The sequence below is a fragment of the Pristiophorus japonicus genome, chromosome 4 (assembly GCF_044704955.1).
Source record: "Pristiophorus japonicus isolate sPriJap1 chromosome 4, sPriJap1.hap1, whole genome shotgun sequence".
Lineage (NCBI taxonomy): Eukaryota > Metazoa > Chordata > Chondrichthyes > Pristiophoridae > Pristiophorus > Pristiophorus japonicus.
The window spans coordinates 11,193,782-11,211,083 of record NC_091980.1 but is presented as its reverse complement, the minus strand read 5'-3'; the positions used below and the strand labels follow the sequence as shown (position 1 = coordinate 11,211,083).

At 42.4% G+C, this 17,302-nt stretch overlaps 3 protein-coding genes across 3 annotated transcripts; all 3 read right to left on the bottom strand.

The window, feature by feature from the left end:
* Positions 1-2,759: 2,759 nt before the first annotated feature.
* Positions 2,760-5,565, bottom strand: LOC139262001 (protocadherin beta-15-like). Its single transcript, XM_070877170.1, has one exon. The coding sequence runs from the start codon at positions 5,558-5,560 to the stop codon at positions 2,951-2,953; it is 2,610 nt and encodes an 869-aa protein (XP_070733271.1). The 5' UTR covers positions 5,561-5,565; the 3' UTR covers positions 2,760-2,950.
* A 417-nt stretch (positions 5,566-5,982) lies between these two features.
* Positions 5,983-8,736, bottom strand: LOC139262000 (protocadherin-10-like). The gene has a single exon (XM_070877168.1). The coding sequence runs from the start codon at positions 8,734-8,736 to the stop codon at positions 6,355-6,357; it is 2,382 nt and encodes a 793-aa protein (XP_070733269.1). The 3' UTR covers positions 5,983-6,354.
* Positions 8,737-12,502: 3,766 nt separating this feature from the next.
* LOC139261999 (protocadherin-10-like) lies at positions 12,503-15,223 on the bottom strand. Its single transcript, XM_070877167.1, has one exon. It carries the CDS (start codon positions 15,101-15,103, stop codon positions 12,710-12,712), a length of 2,394 nt encoding a protein of 797 aa, XP_070733268.1. The 5' UTR covers positions 15,104-15,223; the 3' UTR covers positions 12,503-12,709.
* Between the last annotated feature and the right edge of the window lie 2,079 nt (positions 15,224-17,302).

Genomic DNA, 17,302 nt, shown 5'->3' with positions numbered 1-17,302 from the left:
TCTCCTTTGCACCCTCTCTAGTGCAATCACATGCTTCCTATACTACAGCGACCAGAACTGCACGCATTACTCCAGCTGTGGCCTAACCAAAGTGTTATACAATTGAAGCATAACCTTACTGCTCTTATATTCTATGCTTCAGCAAATAAAGGCAAGCATTCCATATGCCTTCTTAACCCCCTTATCCACCTGACTTGTTACTATCCGGGATCTGTGGACGAGCACTCCTTTGTTCAGCTACACTATTAAGTGGCCTACTGCTTAATGTGTAAACCTTTTCTTTACTAGCCATCCCAAAGTGCATCACCTCACACTTCTCTGAATTAAATTCCATTTGTGACTGCTCTGCCCACCTGACCAGTAGATTGAAATCCTCCTGCAGCCTATGACTTTCCTCTGCATTATCACCCACACAGCCAATTTTAGTGTCATCTGCAAACTTCTTAATCATACTCCCTGTATTCAAATCTAAATCGTTGATTTCAATCGTTGATATATCCCACAAAAAGCAAGTGACCCAGTACTGAGCCCTGTGGAACCCCACTGGTAACATCCTTCCAGTCACAAAAACATCCATCAATCATTAGCCTTTGCTTCCTTCCTCCAAGCCAACTTTGGATCCAACTTACCACTTTGCCCTATAGTCCATGGGCTATAAACTTCATGACCAGCCTTCCATGTGGGGCCTTATCAAAAATCTCGCTAAAGTCCATCTATACTACATTGTATGCACTACCCTCATCGACCCTCTTGGTTACCACCTCAAATAGGTTACCTATTCACATTTTCTGATGACACAAAGATAGGCTGAATTGTAGGCAGTGCAGATGAATGCATCAAATATGAAAGGTTTATCAACAGATTAAGTGAATGGGCAAAACTATCGCAAATGGATTTTACTGTAGGCAAATGCAAAGTAATCCACTTTGGACCGCAAAAGGATAGAATGGTATATTTTCTAAATGGTGAAAAGCTTAAAAACAGTGGAGTTTTGGGGGTCCAGGTACATAGATCAAGAAAATGTCATGAACAAATATAGAAAATAATTTTAAAAGCTAATAGGATGCTGGCTTTTATATGTAGATATCTAAATTACTAGGAGGTAGAAGTTATGTTATACAAAACTATACAAAACCCTGGTTAGACCACACCTGGAGTACTGTGAGCATTTCTGAGCAACACCACCATCATTATCATAGGCAGTCCCTCAGAATCGAGGAAGACAATCTTTCACTCCTGAAGTGATTTCCTTGGTGATTGAAAAGTCAAATACAAGAGCCACAGACTCTATCACAGGTGGGATAGATAGTCGTTGAGGGAACTGTTCGGTGTGACTGGTTTGCCGCACGCTTTTCCATTGCCTGATCTTGATTTCTGCATGCTCTCGGCGTTGAGACTCGAAGTGCTGAGTGCCCTCTCTGATGCACTTTCTCCACTGAGGACGTTCTTTGGCCAGGGACTCCCATGTGTCAGTGGGGATGTCGCACTTTATCAGGGAGGCTTTGAGGGTGTCCTTGTTATGTTTCTGCTGCCCGCCTTTGGCTCGTTTTCCAAGAAGGAGCTCAGCATAGAGCACTTGCTTTGGGAGTTTCTGATCACCACAATCTGGGTTTACCAAATAATAACTGGACTTCAAGGGTTAAACAATTTAGAGTTGTATTCCCTAGAATTTAGAAGTTTAATAAGTGATCCTCTGGTTGGGGATTCCAGGACTATGGGGCATAGTCTAACAATTAGAGGCAGACCTTTCAGGAGTAAAATTAGGGAATACTTCTACACGCAAAGGATGGTAAAAGTTTGGAACTTTTTTCCACAATTGGCAATTTATGCTACAACAACAATAACTTGTGTTTACATAGCACTGTTAATGAAGTGAAACATCCCAAGGCCCTTCACAAAAGAGTTCTAAGACCAATATTTGACATCGAGCCACATAAGAAATTAGGGCAGATAGCCAAAAGCTTGGTTAAATAGGTAGGCTTTAAAGAGCGTCTTAAGGGAGCAAAGAGGGGTAGTGAGGCAAAGAGGTTTAGGGAGGGTGTTCCAGAGTTTAGGGGCTAGACAGCTGAAAGGTCTGTCAGGATCGTTGAGTGATTATAATCAGGGTGCTCAAGGGGCCATAATTTGCTGAGCGCAGACATCTCTAGGGGTTCTGCGGCTGAAGGAGATTACAGAGATAAGGAGGGGCCAGGACATGGAGGGATTTGAAAACAAGGATGAGTATTTTGCATTCCAAGTGTTGCTTAACCGGGAGTCAAAGGAGGCCAGGGAGCACAGGGCTGATGGGTGAACGGGACTAGTTGTGAGTTTATTCTCGAAATACCTTGGAAGTGAAAGAGGTTTGTTTTCTTGTTTAAGAATGGTACAAATTCCAGCTCAACTTCATCATGCGAACTGCTTAAAATGTCCTTATGGCCAGCAACCTGGCAGATCGGGGGGAAGAACCTGTGTATATGACCTCGGTACAATTAATGCAGTTTTATATTACAACTATTTCGGGTCCATTTAGTTAAAGGATGAGAGTTATGCTACAAGAGTAAATGAAAGAAAAATGTTAGTGTGGCTAAATCTCAAAATTTACTTGTAATATTAGCACTACAAATTAGTACTACATATTTGCTGTCCATATCACGTCGAGGTGTGCAATAATATGTGAAGGTGCACTAGCTTAAACCATCAAATATGTTAAATAAATGCATTGGTTTCTTAGATAAGTGGCAAGAGATCACTGAAATAAAACAAAAAGAGGTTGAACCCAGATCATTTCACTATTTATTTATTCATTCGTTCAATTAATTATTTATTTGTGATTGAGTGCTTATTTATCGATATCCATACAATTTACATTAAAGCAAGACTTTGTATTCCAACTCAGTTCTTATAGCAGTAAGTCGGTATATGTAACCAGAACTAAGTCATTCTGCCTATTTTAATATCACAGTGGCAGTACCTAACATTGCTCTTGAGGCAACGGTGAAATATAGGGCTTCAAGTACAAAAAATCTGTCTTGGATGATTCCGGGGATAAACAAACCGTATAATGATAAGGTTCAGCGTCGGGAACCATCTGTCCAACACCAGTATAATTTACAGGTTCAGTCGGCGTAGGTCTCCCGGTATAGGTATAATTGGAATCCTCCCGTCTGTAGCAAGATATTGGGGAGTTGTAGCCTTCAATAAGATTTCTGTCCTGTGTACACTTGATGGCAACCAGGAAAATTATTGTTACAAGAAATATTAAGGTCGTCGAACCCAAAGCGATAATTAAATAGAGATTTAGATCAGAGACATATTCAGGATTTCTGACCAAGTTGCTACTTTCAGAGAATATTTCAGTAACATTATCCAGAATTGAAAAGAGAGCTGTAACGGTGCTGGAGAGGCTTGGCTGCCCATTATCCTTCACCTGGATCACCAGACTTTGTGTGGTGGCATCTTGCTCCAAAATGCCTCGGGCTGTTCTGATTTCTCCAGAGTTAAGCCCCACATTGAACAAACTGGGATCAGTTGCTTTCAGCACTTGGTAGGAGAGCCGTGCGTTCTGGCCAGAATCAGCGTCAGTTGCGATTATCTTGGTGACCAAGTACCCCTGACCCGCTGACTGAGGCACGATCTCCACTGCTGCTGATCCGCTCGATCCTGGAGGTGAAACAATTACGGGAACGTTGTCATTTTGATCCAGGATAATCACATTCACTGTAGCGCTGCTGCTCAGTGAGGGGACTCCGGCGTCTCGGGCTTGAACTTGGATCTGAAAGGTCTTCAGTTGCTCGTAGTCAAAAGAGCGCAGCGCGTAAATTTCCCCATTTTTGGAGTTAACATTGATGTAATGAGACGTCGGCAGATCTTGGATCAGATTCGCCATCATGGCATAGGAAACATGGGAATTCTGATCCGTATCGGGATCCAAAGCAGCAACAGCAAAAATAGAGGCACCAGGAGCATTGTTCTCCATCACATACACGGTATACGACATTTGGGTAAATCGTGGCGCGTTATCATTTACGTCAGAAACCGATATCTGAATGGTTTTATTTGTTGATAGTGCTGGAGACCCCGAATCCCTGGCTAAAACGGGTATGTGATACATAGGGACATTTTCACGATCCAGCAATCCAGTGGTAACCAATTTGTAACGGTTACTGGAAGATTTTTGAAGCTTAAAGGGGAGGTTCTTTGGAATCTGACAGTGAACCTCTCCGTTTACTCCGGAATCACGATCGATTACATTGATCAAAGTTATCACAGTTCCAGGCGAAACATCTTCGGAAACCATGCTCGACACTGATGTCGCTTTTATCTCGGGGGCATTGTCGTTTACATCAATTACCTTGATCAGAACCTTGGCATGTCCTGCAATTACTGGGTAACCGTTGTCCACAGCTTGTACGTCAAGTGAATAACTGGTTGCATCTTCAAAATCTAGCGTTGTTTCAACTCTAATTTCACCGGTGTGTTGGTCCAAACTGAACAGTTCACGCACTCTTGGCGAAGCAAGTTTGCTGAAAGAATATGTTACCTCGGCATTCGGACCTTCGTCCAAATCATTGGCGCTGACTTTGATCACCAAGGTACCTAGGGCTGCGTTTTCTGTTAAGGTGCTCCTGTAAATCGCCTGATCGAATACAGGCGGGTTATCGTTGCTGTCCAGCACGGTGATGAGTATCTGAGCTGTGCCGGATCTGGGAGGGATCCCACCATCAATCGCCGTCAGCACCAGTTGAAAGGACGACTGCTGCTCGCGGTCCAAAGGCTTCTCCAACAATAACTCGGCGCTTTTAATACCATCTTCCGATGTCTGCATTGCTAGGCCGAAGTGCGCGTTTGTACTGATTCTGTAAGCTGCCACTGTGTTTGCTCCAACGTCCGGATCCTGCGCGCTGTCGAGAGGGAAGCGGACCCCTGGTGCAATTGATTCGGCCATCTCTAAGGAAATGATGCTGTCCGCAAAGCTGGGGGAATTGTCATTCAGATCCAAAATCTCCACTTCACCGCGATACATCTCCAAAGGGTTTTCTATTAGTATTTCGAAAGGAAGAATACACGAAGATAATGGTCCGCAAATATGCTCCCTGTCGATTCTTTCACGAAGAGATAAAACCCCATTATCCAAACTAACCTTCATGTACTGCCTTCCGTCGTCAGAGGCTAGCCGAAATTTACGAGCTGACAACTGCCGTACATTCAATTCCAAATCTCCAGCGATATTCCCAACAAAAGCGCCTTGCTCCATTTCCTCGGGAATAGAATAGCGAAGTTGTCCGCAAATCAGATGCGCCGTGCATAGCAGAAAAATAAAAGCGAACGTCTTGCATGCTGAGGCGTTGCTGCTCTGCGAGCTCGCCATTGTTCCGGACTTGAATCTTTTCCAAAACCAGGCCTGTAGTCGATTAAATCTCAAAATACGTGCCCCAATATGTCTAAATGCCGAATCTACAAAGACGCGATCTCTATCCTTCTGAACTTGCCTCCACAACCGAAACGCAGGGACTGCTCGCCTTTCTGGTTCATTCCGATCTATGTCTGTGAAGGGGGCGGCGCAATGGATCCATCGCTGCATTTGAGCTTCTCATTGGTGCACAGCGACACAAGCAGTCCTCTTCAATAATTACATCAGCAATTCTTAAAGCTAGACTGTTCTCGTAGATGTTTAATAGTGTACAACCATAAAATGTACTAATTGAAAAAATTCCACTGTGTAGATTCTCTTGCAGCATTTCTCTTTCAAAATCGTTAAGACCACTTTAGAGTGTAATTTAGGCAAAAATGTTGAGATTCCACATCGATTCTCCTTCAACGTAATAAGCAACGAAAATATGTCCTCAATTTTTCTGTGACCCAACATATTGTGTAGGCCATCGTGAATCTCGGTCATGGGAATTATTAATAAAAGAGAGTCACAGACTCTAAAAACAGTGTCTTCATAAGTCAAGCACAATTAATTATTATGGGGACTAAAATTAAACATGTTTTCACGCCATGGCAACCAAGATCAACGATAGAAGGAAACGTGTTTTGGAAGTGTGTCTGTTTCATACCTTCGTTAACAGTCGTTAGTACCGAACCCTACTTGTGCGAGGAGTGTTTTTAGTTGTTTTTTTATCTGCTTCAAGAATAGGTGACATCAAATTCGAAAAAATGTTTAATTTCAATTTCAATATCTGGAAATTGAAACAGATCTCTACGAGAATAGCAATTTTGCATTTGCTGCCACTTGTTACACTGGCAGTTTGCACTTTTTTCAGGCATGGTAAAGGCGATTGAGGCGCACACAAACCTATTATTACACTTCATCTTAAAACATATATTATTACAAATAGCTTCTGTTCCTCATTTTCGCCAATTTCAAACAAATTAGCGCTGCTCCTGAGACAGGGCTGGATTGCAAGGCTTTAGAAATAAAAAATCGCTCTTGGATGATTCTGGTGACAGACAGACCATGTAACGTGACGTATCGGGGACAGTTTGACCACAATAATTGGAAGAATCTTTAGGCACCGAATTCCGAGTAAAGACATCATTCGAATCTTCTAGTCTGTAGCAACATATTGGGGAGTTGTAGCCTTCAGTGATGTTTCCATCCTGTTTACACTTGATGCCAATCAGGAAAATGATGATTGCAAGAAATATAATGGAGGTTGACCCCAAAGCGATGATTAAATAAAGATTTAGATCAGAGACAGTCTCAAGAGTTCTGACCAAGTTACTACTTTCAGAGAAGCTTTCAGTAACATTGGCTGAGATTGAAAAGAGAATTGTAACAGTGCTGGAGAGACTTGGCTGTCCATTGTCCTTCACCAAGATCACCAGAGTTTGCGTTGTGGCATCTTGCTCCACAATGCCTCGGATTGTTCTGATTTCGCCAGAGCTCCGTCCAACCGTGAACAAACTGGGATCAGTTGCTTTCAGCACTTGGTAGGAGAGCCGTGCGTTCTGGCCAGAATCTGCGTCACTTGCGATTATCTTGGTGACCAAGTACCCCTGACCTGCTGACTGGGGCACGATCCCCGCTGCTGCTGATCCGCTCCGTGCTGAAGGCGAAACAATTAAGGGAGCGTTGTCATTTTGATCCAGGATTATCACATTCACTGTAGCGCTGCTGCTTAGTGGTGGGACTCCAGCGTCTCGGGCTTGAACTTGGATCTGAAAGTTTTTGAGATGTTCATAGTCAATAGAGCGCAGCGCGTAAATGGTCCCATTCATGGAATTAATATCGAGGTATGTGGACACTGGAGGGTTTTGAAGATTACCTTTGAAAGAATAAGAAACATAGGAATTCTGGTCCAGATCAGCATCGAACGCAGTCACCCTGAAAATAGAAGCACCCGGAGCGTTGTTCTCCATCACATACACGGTGTACGAGGGTCGGGAAAACCTTGGGGCGTTATCATTCACATCAGAAACCGAAATCTGGATGGTTTTATTTGTTGATCGTGGAGGAGACCCTGAGTCCCAGGCTAAAACAGGTATGTTATACTTTGGAACCGTTTCACGATCCAACAGGCCACTGGTAATCAATTTATAATGGTTATTCGAAAGTGTTTGAAGTTTAAAAGGGATGTTCTTAGGGATCTGGCATTGCACCTGACCGTTTTCTCCAGAATCCCGATCGATTACATTGATCAAAGCTGTCACAGTGCCGGGAACAGTATTTTCAGGTACCCTGCTGGTCACGGACGTCAATAATATCTCTGGGGCGTTATCATTCACATCAATTACCTTGATCAGGACCTTGGAATGTCCTGCAATTACTGGTGAACCACTGTCCGCAGCATGAACATCAAGTGAATAACTGCTTGCTTCTTCAAAATCGAGCAATCCTTCAACTCTAATCTCTCCTGTTCGCGGATCCAAACTGAACAAATCTTGCACTTTTTGTGAAGCACGGTTACCGAAAAAATATGTTACCTCAGCATTCGGACCTTCGTCTGGGTCAGAGGCATGCACTGTAACCACCGGCGTACCCTTGGGTGAGTTTTCTATCAGACTGACCTTGTAGACCTCGTGTTCGAATGCAGGCGCGTTATCGTTGCTGTCCAGTACAGTAATGACAATCCGAGCTGTCCCAGATCTTTGAGGATCTCCTCCATCAGTGGCCGTCAGCACCAGCTGAAAGGAAGACTGCCGTTCGCGGTCCAAGGGTTTCTCCAACAGCAACTCAGCAGTTTTAGTGCCGTCCTCTGCAGTCTGCACTTTCAGACCGAAGTGTTCATTAGGGCTGATCTTGTAATCGGTGACTGTGTTTGTCCCCACGTCTGGATCAAGCGCGCTCTCTAGCGGAAAGCGGGCACCTGCTGCAATGGACTCAGCCATCTGCAAGAGAATGGAGCTCTCCGGGAACCTGGGAGAATTATCGTTTATATCGATAATCTCCACTTCACCGCGGTACATCTCCAGAGGCTCTTCTATTACAATTTCAATAGAAAGGACACAAGCAGGCATCTGTCCGCAGAGCTGTTCTCTATCTATCCTTTCATTAGCAACTAAAATCCCTTTTTCTAAATCCACCTCCAAACACTTCCTTCTGTCAGCAGAGGTCAGTCGGAATTTTCGAGCTGACAATTTCCGAATGTTCAAGCCCAAATCTTCGGCGACATTGCCAACAAAAGTGCCAGGATCCATTTCTTCGCGAATAGAATAGTGAATTTGTCCGAAAACCAGATTCGACGCGGAAAGCAGGAAAATTATATCCAACAGCTTGAATTTCAAGGCGTTGGTTCTCAATGAATTCGCCATTTTTACTAACGGACCGGGATATTTTCGGAGACCCACAGAATTCAACCCGCAGTCTATTCAGGTCAAGAGCTTCCCAATCACAAAATATATCGACCGATACATCCAAATGCGGAAAGAATTGATACAGTTGTCTCCGCAAACTGAACGCAGACAACGATTGACCTTTTTCCGTTCTCGTTTTATGCTGGAGGAGGAGCAATAGATCTCTCCTTGTATTTCGGATCCTCATTGGTGCACAGCGACACGACGAGTCCCTGTCAATAACTGCATCAGTTATTCTTAAAGCTGCATTTTTCCTGATGTGAGGGCCATCGACCACAATGAGCCTTTTAATAGTGTGCAACTATAATACGCACATATTGGCATAAGCGAAGGTCAATTTCCTTTCACAATCTTTCGCCTAAAGGTCGTCATTAATCATTTAAAGGGCAATTTATGTTATAATGTTGAGACTTTCCATCCGTTTCTCTTGTATAAAATATGTGACGAAACCATTTCATTTTTTATCACCTCGATAGCATACTTTTTTTCACGTATCACTGGGTGATCGTCTTAGTTTGGGAAGGAAGAAGTTCTGTACCTTTAAATATAATTTATTAATGACTGTCTTAACTTAATTATTTTCAAATTATGACCGATTTTTCAACTGCTACCGGAAAGAACATTCGTTGTGAAAGTCTTTCAGTATTCCTTCCCCAGAGACTGAAATCGAACATTACTTTTGAATGCAACCTTAATTATTTTGATCAGAATATTTTAAGCTTCTTTCAAGAATAGTAGACCAGTTATCTTCTGTCTTGTGAAATCACTGATTCTGCAAACAAGCATTTGCTCTATGACACACTTGTGTGAGCGAATTATAGATACTCTAAGTTGACTTGGCTTATAGCTTTAGCCAAGGCTTTCGGTTATAAATAGGAGGTGAATTGTATAACTGCTTCGTCTTTCGTATTGTAGTCGCAAAAAAGCAAATTAAGTATCAATATCTAATGCAGATATCCAGTCCAAAGCTTTCAGTATAACAGCGTGGATATCTTGTAAGCTGCCTGCGGATTTCCTCTGAGGGCATTGTTCGTTGTTGTACTCCAAGGTCTGATTAGGAGCTCCTCATTTACATGATGGGGGTGCTTTAATCTCCCATCTATGGAGAAGCTGGCAGCAACTACCATGACTGGTTCAGAGGTGATTGATAGTTGTCCACTGTTTGCGAGGAACGTTTGTTCATTCATTCAGGTTGTACTGTGGGATCCTTTACATGGAATCCATTTGGTATGTCGCAGTTCATCCAAACATTTCGCCAGCAGTCATCAAGACTGAGGGGGGATGGCTTAAGTTCGTCAGTGATGGTCCAAAATGGCCTTCTAGATTTGAAAGGGGTTTGTGGTACGTTGATCAGGTTGGCCTGGATCATCATATCTTTGCTGGTGGAACAGTTGTATTCTCTGGTGACTACATATCCACGGCATAGGTGTGATGTTTTCAAACACGGGCAGCCAATGTGTTGGTGTCCCTAAAAGCATACCGGTGATAATTCTCATAGTAGCGTTCAGCTGCACTTCAACGGATTTGACGTGTGGACTTGTGTGACTAAAAGGCTATAATGACACCTGATATGTAAAAATAAAAATGAGAACATAAATCTCATTATGTCCATGCTGGTCAGATATGGAAACGCACGCATATACTTACAAAATACTTTTCTTAATAAAAGTAAAAAGAATGCTAAGGTAAGCAAATAAACCAATGTTCTAACTTTACAATGTACTGGTCAGAACACATTCGATCCTAAAATAAATGTCATTTCCTATGTTGGTGTACGAATAATTGGCACGTTTTGTGGCATTTCCCTGCTGGTTACTTTGATTGTAATCTTAACCAAATTATTTTAGGTAGGTCGGTCCCTCCATGTGATTGTTACAGAGGAATGTGGTATGAGTATAGATTTATGGATTGGTGCTACAAATTGAATTTCTAGATTCTGGTTGTGTTTATGGCTGATCACAAGCCACGAGGAACATATACAACCATTAATGAAGGCGCAAAGAGCAACATAATATCAATGGAATGAGCTATGACATAAGGTGACTGAAGTTTCATCCCTAGAACAAAATGTGGTTTTAGAGAAAAACAAAATATGCAACGGAAATTAAACCTGAACAGAGCTGCAAATTAATATGAAGTGATTTTAAAGCGACATTAGGAAGTATTTATTCATCAACGAACATTAGCATTGGTTTGAAAGTATTGCACGCCGCTACTATAGTTATTAAGTAAATGTACCATGAAATTGGAGGTGAGATCCCCAATGGGATATCAGGCTGCACTGAGCCTCTGGGAGAATCAAACCCGCTTCACATCCATGCTTCACGTTGGTTGGCTAAAGTCCTTTCTACTAAAAACCTTAAAACAGTTTCACACTAATTCAAATATATGTCCCCTGCTATTACTTTGCAGGCTTAATTTAAAGTCACCCTCTGTTTAATCTGTACCATTGTACATTTTGATTTCTCCTACAACTACATTCTTTCTGCACTGTGGACCTGAAGCGTCTGCACGGATACCTTACCAACTTCGTACTTTCCATACTTCAAGTCTAGAGCCCACCCCTCCAGCACCAATCGTAAATGAGCAAAACCCTCGCACAATGTTCATCTGTTGACTCCTCAAACGGAGACACCGCCCTACCTAATATCAATGTGTTAACACCGCCAATAAAGTAACAACCAGCTAAAGGTCACACGAACATGCCAAATATGGTCCCAAACAATTCTGACAAAAGGTCATCGGTCATCGAACTGATGTTGCTCTCTCCACAGATATTGCCTGGTCTGCTGAGCAGTTCCAGTATGTTTTCTTTTTAACGCAAACAGTAAATGTTGACTAGTGTGTCCTGACCAGTGAATTGTAAAGACCCTGAATAACATTTGGACCGTAGGTTTTCTGCTTCTGCGCCAGCCGGCGTGGTTTTGGTCCAACTCATTTTAATGGGCAGAAAATCGCGGCTTTTTTGAAATTATTTTGGAAGCGATAAATCTCATTGAGTCTTTGCTGGCCTTCTGTCTTAACCCCCGATTTACAATCAGTTTAGCGTCAGTGCCAAATCAACCGTTTCCGAATAATATTTATAAAATATTATGCTGATGTGGTTAGATGACGAGAGGTGGGAGTTGGGTATTGTGGAGCATAAACACAGACAGGGCCTGTGTCTGTGTTGTGCTTTCTATGTAAATTGTATAATTCTGTGTAATCTATCACTGCACGAACCAGTGTTAATTTGGAGTAATAAATGGGTGATCTATGAAGGCCAAATACCCTTTTCTCATCCCTTACATATTAACGTTGTTATATACCAATTGTCCTGCTCCCCAAATATGTTATACTTTATTATACTACTATTTTATACTTTATGTTACTAATATTTAATATTTTGGCAGCAGTTATACTGTCAACTTCGTGTCTTTGCTAAGCAATATCAGGTGCGCATCAATGCGGAAATCGCGATAAGACTCCGTTGGACAATCTATGAACTTTTAAAACTTCACTCAAAATCCTTTTCAGTGGTACGGGGGAACAGGGGCCTCCGGCAACTTGTGTTGCCATTAAAAAAAGAGACTTTAAAGCGGAATTCTGCCCATGCGTTCAGGTACCCATGCCCCTTGTCCTTTGTGCAACTGGCCTTACAACAAACTGAATTGTGTAGTTCGTAGAATGACTTGTCTGCCGGCTTCCCTTCACAGTGAACAGATGCCAGTATCAGCCATGTTGCTGTGGTATCATGGAGCCTTTTATTTTGCAATATTTCCTTTGATTAACAACACTGACAGTTATATTACAAGAACCATCTCCTGCTGCCAAAAAAAATCCTTAAACGGAACGAATTTTCGGTACTTCAACCCGAACTGCTACACGTAAATAGATAGCAAAAGGTTGCAAGCAACATCTTCCTGCCTTGATGTTACCAAATCTTTGTAAGTTAACATTGGGCTAGAGACATGGGTGGTGTGCAGGGCTTCAAAAACAGAAAATCGCTTTTCGCTGATTCTGGAGACAGACAAACCGAGTAATGGTATGCGTCAGGCATGCGAACAATCTCACCAGCCCCAGTATAGGTTAAAGATTCCTTCAGTGCAGATCCTCGATTAAACGCATCGCTAGAATCTCCCAGTCTGTGGCAACAAGTTGGGGAGTTATATTCTTCGGAGATGTTAGTGTCCTGTTTACACTTGATGCCAATCAGCAAAATGATGGTTAAAAGAAAGATACAGGAAGTTGAACCTAAAATGACGATTAAATAGAGATTTACATCAGAGACATATCCAGGATTTCTCATCAAGTTGCTACTTTCAGAGAAACTATCAGTAACATTATCCAAAATTGAAAAGAGGATTGTAACCGTGCTTGAGAGGCTCGGCTGCCCATTATCCTTCACCAAGATCACCAGAGTTTGTTTGGTGGCATCTTGCTCCAAAATACCTCGGGCTGTTCTGATTTCTCCAGAGTTCAGTCCAACATTGAACAGACTGGGATCAGTTGCTTTCAGCACTTGGTAGGAGAGCCGTGCATTCTGACCAGAATCTGCATCAGTTGCGATTATCTTGGTGACCAAGTACGCTTGACCCGCTGACTGGGGCACGACCTCCCCTGCTGCTGATCCGCTCCGTGCTGAAGGGGAAACAATTAAGGGAGCGTTGTCATTTTGATCCAGGATTATCACATTCACTGTGGCGCTGCTGCTCAGTGGTGGCACTCCAGCGTCTCGGGCTTGAACTTGGACCTGGAAGTTTTTGAGATGCTCGTAGTCAAAGGAGCGCAGCGCGTAAATGGTCCCGTTCATGGAATTAACATTGAGGTAGGTGGACACTGGAGAGTTTTGAAGATTCCCTTTGAAAGAATAAGAAACATAGGAATTCTGCTCCAGATCAGGATCGAATGCAGTCGCTGCAAAAATTGAAGCACCCGGAGTATTGTTCTCCATCACATACACGGTATACGAGGGTCGGGAAAACCTTGGGGTGTTATCATTCACATCAGACACCGAAATCTGGATGGTTTTATTTGTTGATAGTGGAGGAGACCCCGAGTCCCAGGCTACGATAGGTATGTTATACAGAGCGACGGTTTCACGATCCAACAAGGCGCTTGTAATCAATTTATAATGGTTACTCAAAGATGTTTGCAGCTTAAAGGGAACATCCTGGGGAATCTGGCAGTTAACTTGTCCGTTCTCTCCAGAATCGCGATCGATTACGTTGATCAAGACTATCACTGTCCCGCGCGCAGCATCTTCGGGGACCTTGCTAGATACCAAGGTCACCTTTATCTCAGGTGCGTTATCATTCACATCAATTACCTTGATCAGGACCTTGGAATGTCCTGCAATTACTGGTGAACCACTGTCCGCAGCTTGAACATCAATTGAATAACTGCTTGCTTCTTCAAAATCGAGCATTCCTTGAACTCTAATCTCTCCTGTTCGCGGATCGAGACTGAACAATTCTTGCACTTTTTGTGAAGCGCGGTTACTGAAGGAATATGTTACCTCAGCATTCGGACCTTCGTCTGGGTCAGAGGCATGGACTTTAATCACCGGCGTACCCCTGGGTGAGTTTTCCACCAGACTTACTTTGTAGACCTCGTGATCGAATGCAGGCGCGTTATCGTTGCTGTCCAGCACAGTAATGACAATCCGAGTTGCCCCAGATCTTTGAGGATCCCCTCCATCAGTGGCGGTCAGTATCAGCTGAAAGGAAGACTGCCGTTCGCGGTCCAAGGGTTTCTCCAACAGCAACTCGGCCGTTTTAGTGCCGTCCTCTGCAGTCTGCGCTTTCAGACCGAAGTATTCATTAGGGCTGATCTTGTAACCGGTGACTGTGTTTGTCCCCACGTCTGGATCGAGCGCGCTCTCTAGCGGAAAGCGGGCGCCTGGTGCAATGGACTCCGCCATCTGCAAGAGAATGGTGCTTTCAGGGAAACTGGGTGAATTATCATTTATATCGAGAATCTCCACTTCACCCCGGTACATTTCTGGAGAATTTTCAATCACTATTTGGAAAGAAAGAACACAAGTAGTGATTGATCCACAAAGCTGGTCTCTGTCTATCCTCTCATTGACAAATAAAATCCCGTTTTCCACATTTATCTCCAAATACCGCATTTTGTAGTCAGAGACCAGCCGACCTTTCCCTGCTAACAATTTGCGAAGGTTCAGTCCCAAATCTTCAGCGATATTACCAATTTCAGCGCCCTGCTCCCGTTCTTCGGGGACCGAGTAGCGAATCTGTCCGGAAACCACATCAAATGCACAATTCAGGAAAATGAAAACCAGCACCATGAATTGTAAGGCGCTGTTGCTCTGTGAAGACGCCATTGTTACCGGATTGGATTATTTCGCAGAGGCACAAATGTAAGGTAGTAGTCGGGTGAATTTCACGAGCCAGTATTTCCAATATTTCTCCCAATACCTCGAACTGTGGACTTTGCAAAGTATTGCCCTCTGCGCTTCACCAGTTGGTCGCATAACCTAATCGCAAGCACTGATTCTCTTTCTCTCTGATTCTGCTCTCGTTCCGTGATGGGGGAGGAGCAATGGATCTCTGGCTGCATTTGTGATTCTTATTGGTGGACAGCGACACAGCGAGCCCCTGTCAATAATGACACGCAACCTTCTTAAAGCTGGGCTGTTCCCGGAATACTGGCGGTCGCAATGAGCGTTTTTATGGTGTGCAACCATAATACCAAGGCAATTATAGACGCCGCTGCTCAATTGATTTTGTAACATTTCTCTTCAAGGTCGTCGCCAATGCTTCGAAATGTGAGTTGGGTTAAGATTTTCTGTGTCCCTATCCACTAGATCAGAAGCCAAATCTATATTAAAAAAATGCCTACTTGGTCTCCTCGTTCTGGATATCAAGTTTCTCTGCGTGGAAGCAGTTAACTTCTTAACTGTGTCTAGTGCCTTGCCCTCAACTACTCTTCCTACAACCCAACTATTGATTTATTTCTGTATAAAGATAAGCATCCTTACTCAACTCCTACGCAACAGAAGCAGTATTTCAAAACATGTTATCATATTTCTAGTCCTCGCACTAGTAAAAGTACGTATTTGGAGAATCACTATGATTTATGGAGGTATAATTTAGTTTCCATTTTATATTGATTTTCATATTAGTGTGGTGTCGAGTGGAGGGAAAAATGTGAGGGAGCTCCTTGAGTGGTATCGTGTCACACCGCTTGTGTTTGCCTCCATATAGAGTACAATGCAGTGCCAAACCTCGATTGAAAAGTGTTGAGCGGTTCCAATGGAATCTTACAGCTCATCCATGATATTTTCGCATGTATTGCCAACGTGGATGATCATATCTGTGATCCTAAAACATTTAGTGGAGCTGTGCACTTGCACACATGTGTGTATCCACAGAGCTCTCCACAGACCACGAGAATTCCAAGCAGAATCAGACAGCAGACAAGCAGTATGCAAAAGAAATTGCCAGCCTGGAAACTATATCGTAGCATTGGCTATCAAGTTTGGAGTTATGCTTTCACTTGAGCATTGGTACAAAATGGAAGTAGTTGTAAAAAGTGTCAATGCAACTCCTCCCTACAATGCAGCATTATTAATGAATTTCAGAAATTCCAATGTGCATGCACTTTATAATATTAAACCAGTTTCATAACGACAAATGGGGCTTAAAGTAGACTAGGTGATGTATAAAAAATTAACTAATAGCAATTGATCACCTAAAAGTGGAAGGGAAGTGGAGGAGGAAATGTGTTGGCAAATCTATGAAATTATTAAATTGGATTGAATAATAATAATGGGAGATTTCAACTATTCCCAAATAAACTTGCAAGAATAAGTATGTAAAGCAGAAAAGGAAATGTAGTTTTCACATTGTGTTCGGGACTCTCCTTACTCCGTATTAGGAATCCCAACTAGAGAGAAATTATTACCGGATCTAGTAATGGAAAATGAACCAGAACAGACAAGAAAAGTAAGCACATGGGAACATCTAGGGTATAGCGATTATAATATAATAAGGTTAAAATATTGATTGAAAAAGACCTAAGTAAGACAAAGACACACAAAAACCTAATAGCCAATAATGAAATACCATGGCTGAATAAATAGATAAGGCTAAAATTGAAACTAAAGCAAATGAGTTATGGTAAGTACATAGACAATGAAGGAGAGGATGACAAATGGGAATATGGAGAGTTTAGGAACAAATGCCAAAAAAATAATAGAAGTGGAAAGGAACTACAAAATGTAATTACCGAGGAATATAAAAATAAATAGTGAGGTATTCGACGGACATATAATTAACAAAAGAAAAGTCAGGATATGGATAGGGAAACTAACGGATGTATAAGATAAACTCACAGGTAATGACAATGAAATGGCAGAAATATTTAATAGTTACTTTGCCTCAGTATTTACGAGGGAGACTTCAAGGGGGCATGATATTAGAAGAAATCAAAAAATATGTAAAGACATTTAAAATAGAAAGGGGAAGATAACTGATAAACTAATCAAAATTAAAGAGGATAAAAGCTCTTGTCCCAATAG

Coding starts and splice junctions, on each gene's coding strand:
- LOC139262001 (XM_070877170.1), bottom strand. CDS start 5,560: ATGCAGCGATGGATCCATTGCGCCGCCCCCTTCACAGACATAGATCGG.
- LOC139262000 (XM_070877168.1), bottom strand. CDS start 8,736: ATGGCGAATTCATTGAGAACCAACGCCTTGAAATTCAAGCTGTTGGAT.
- LOC139261999 (XM_070877167.1), bottom strand. CDS start 15,103: ATGGCGTCTTCACAGAGCAACAGCGCCTTACAATTCATGGTGCTGGTT.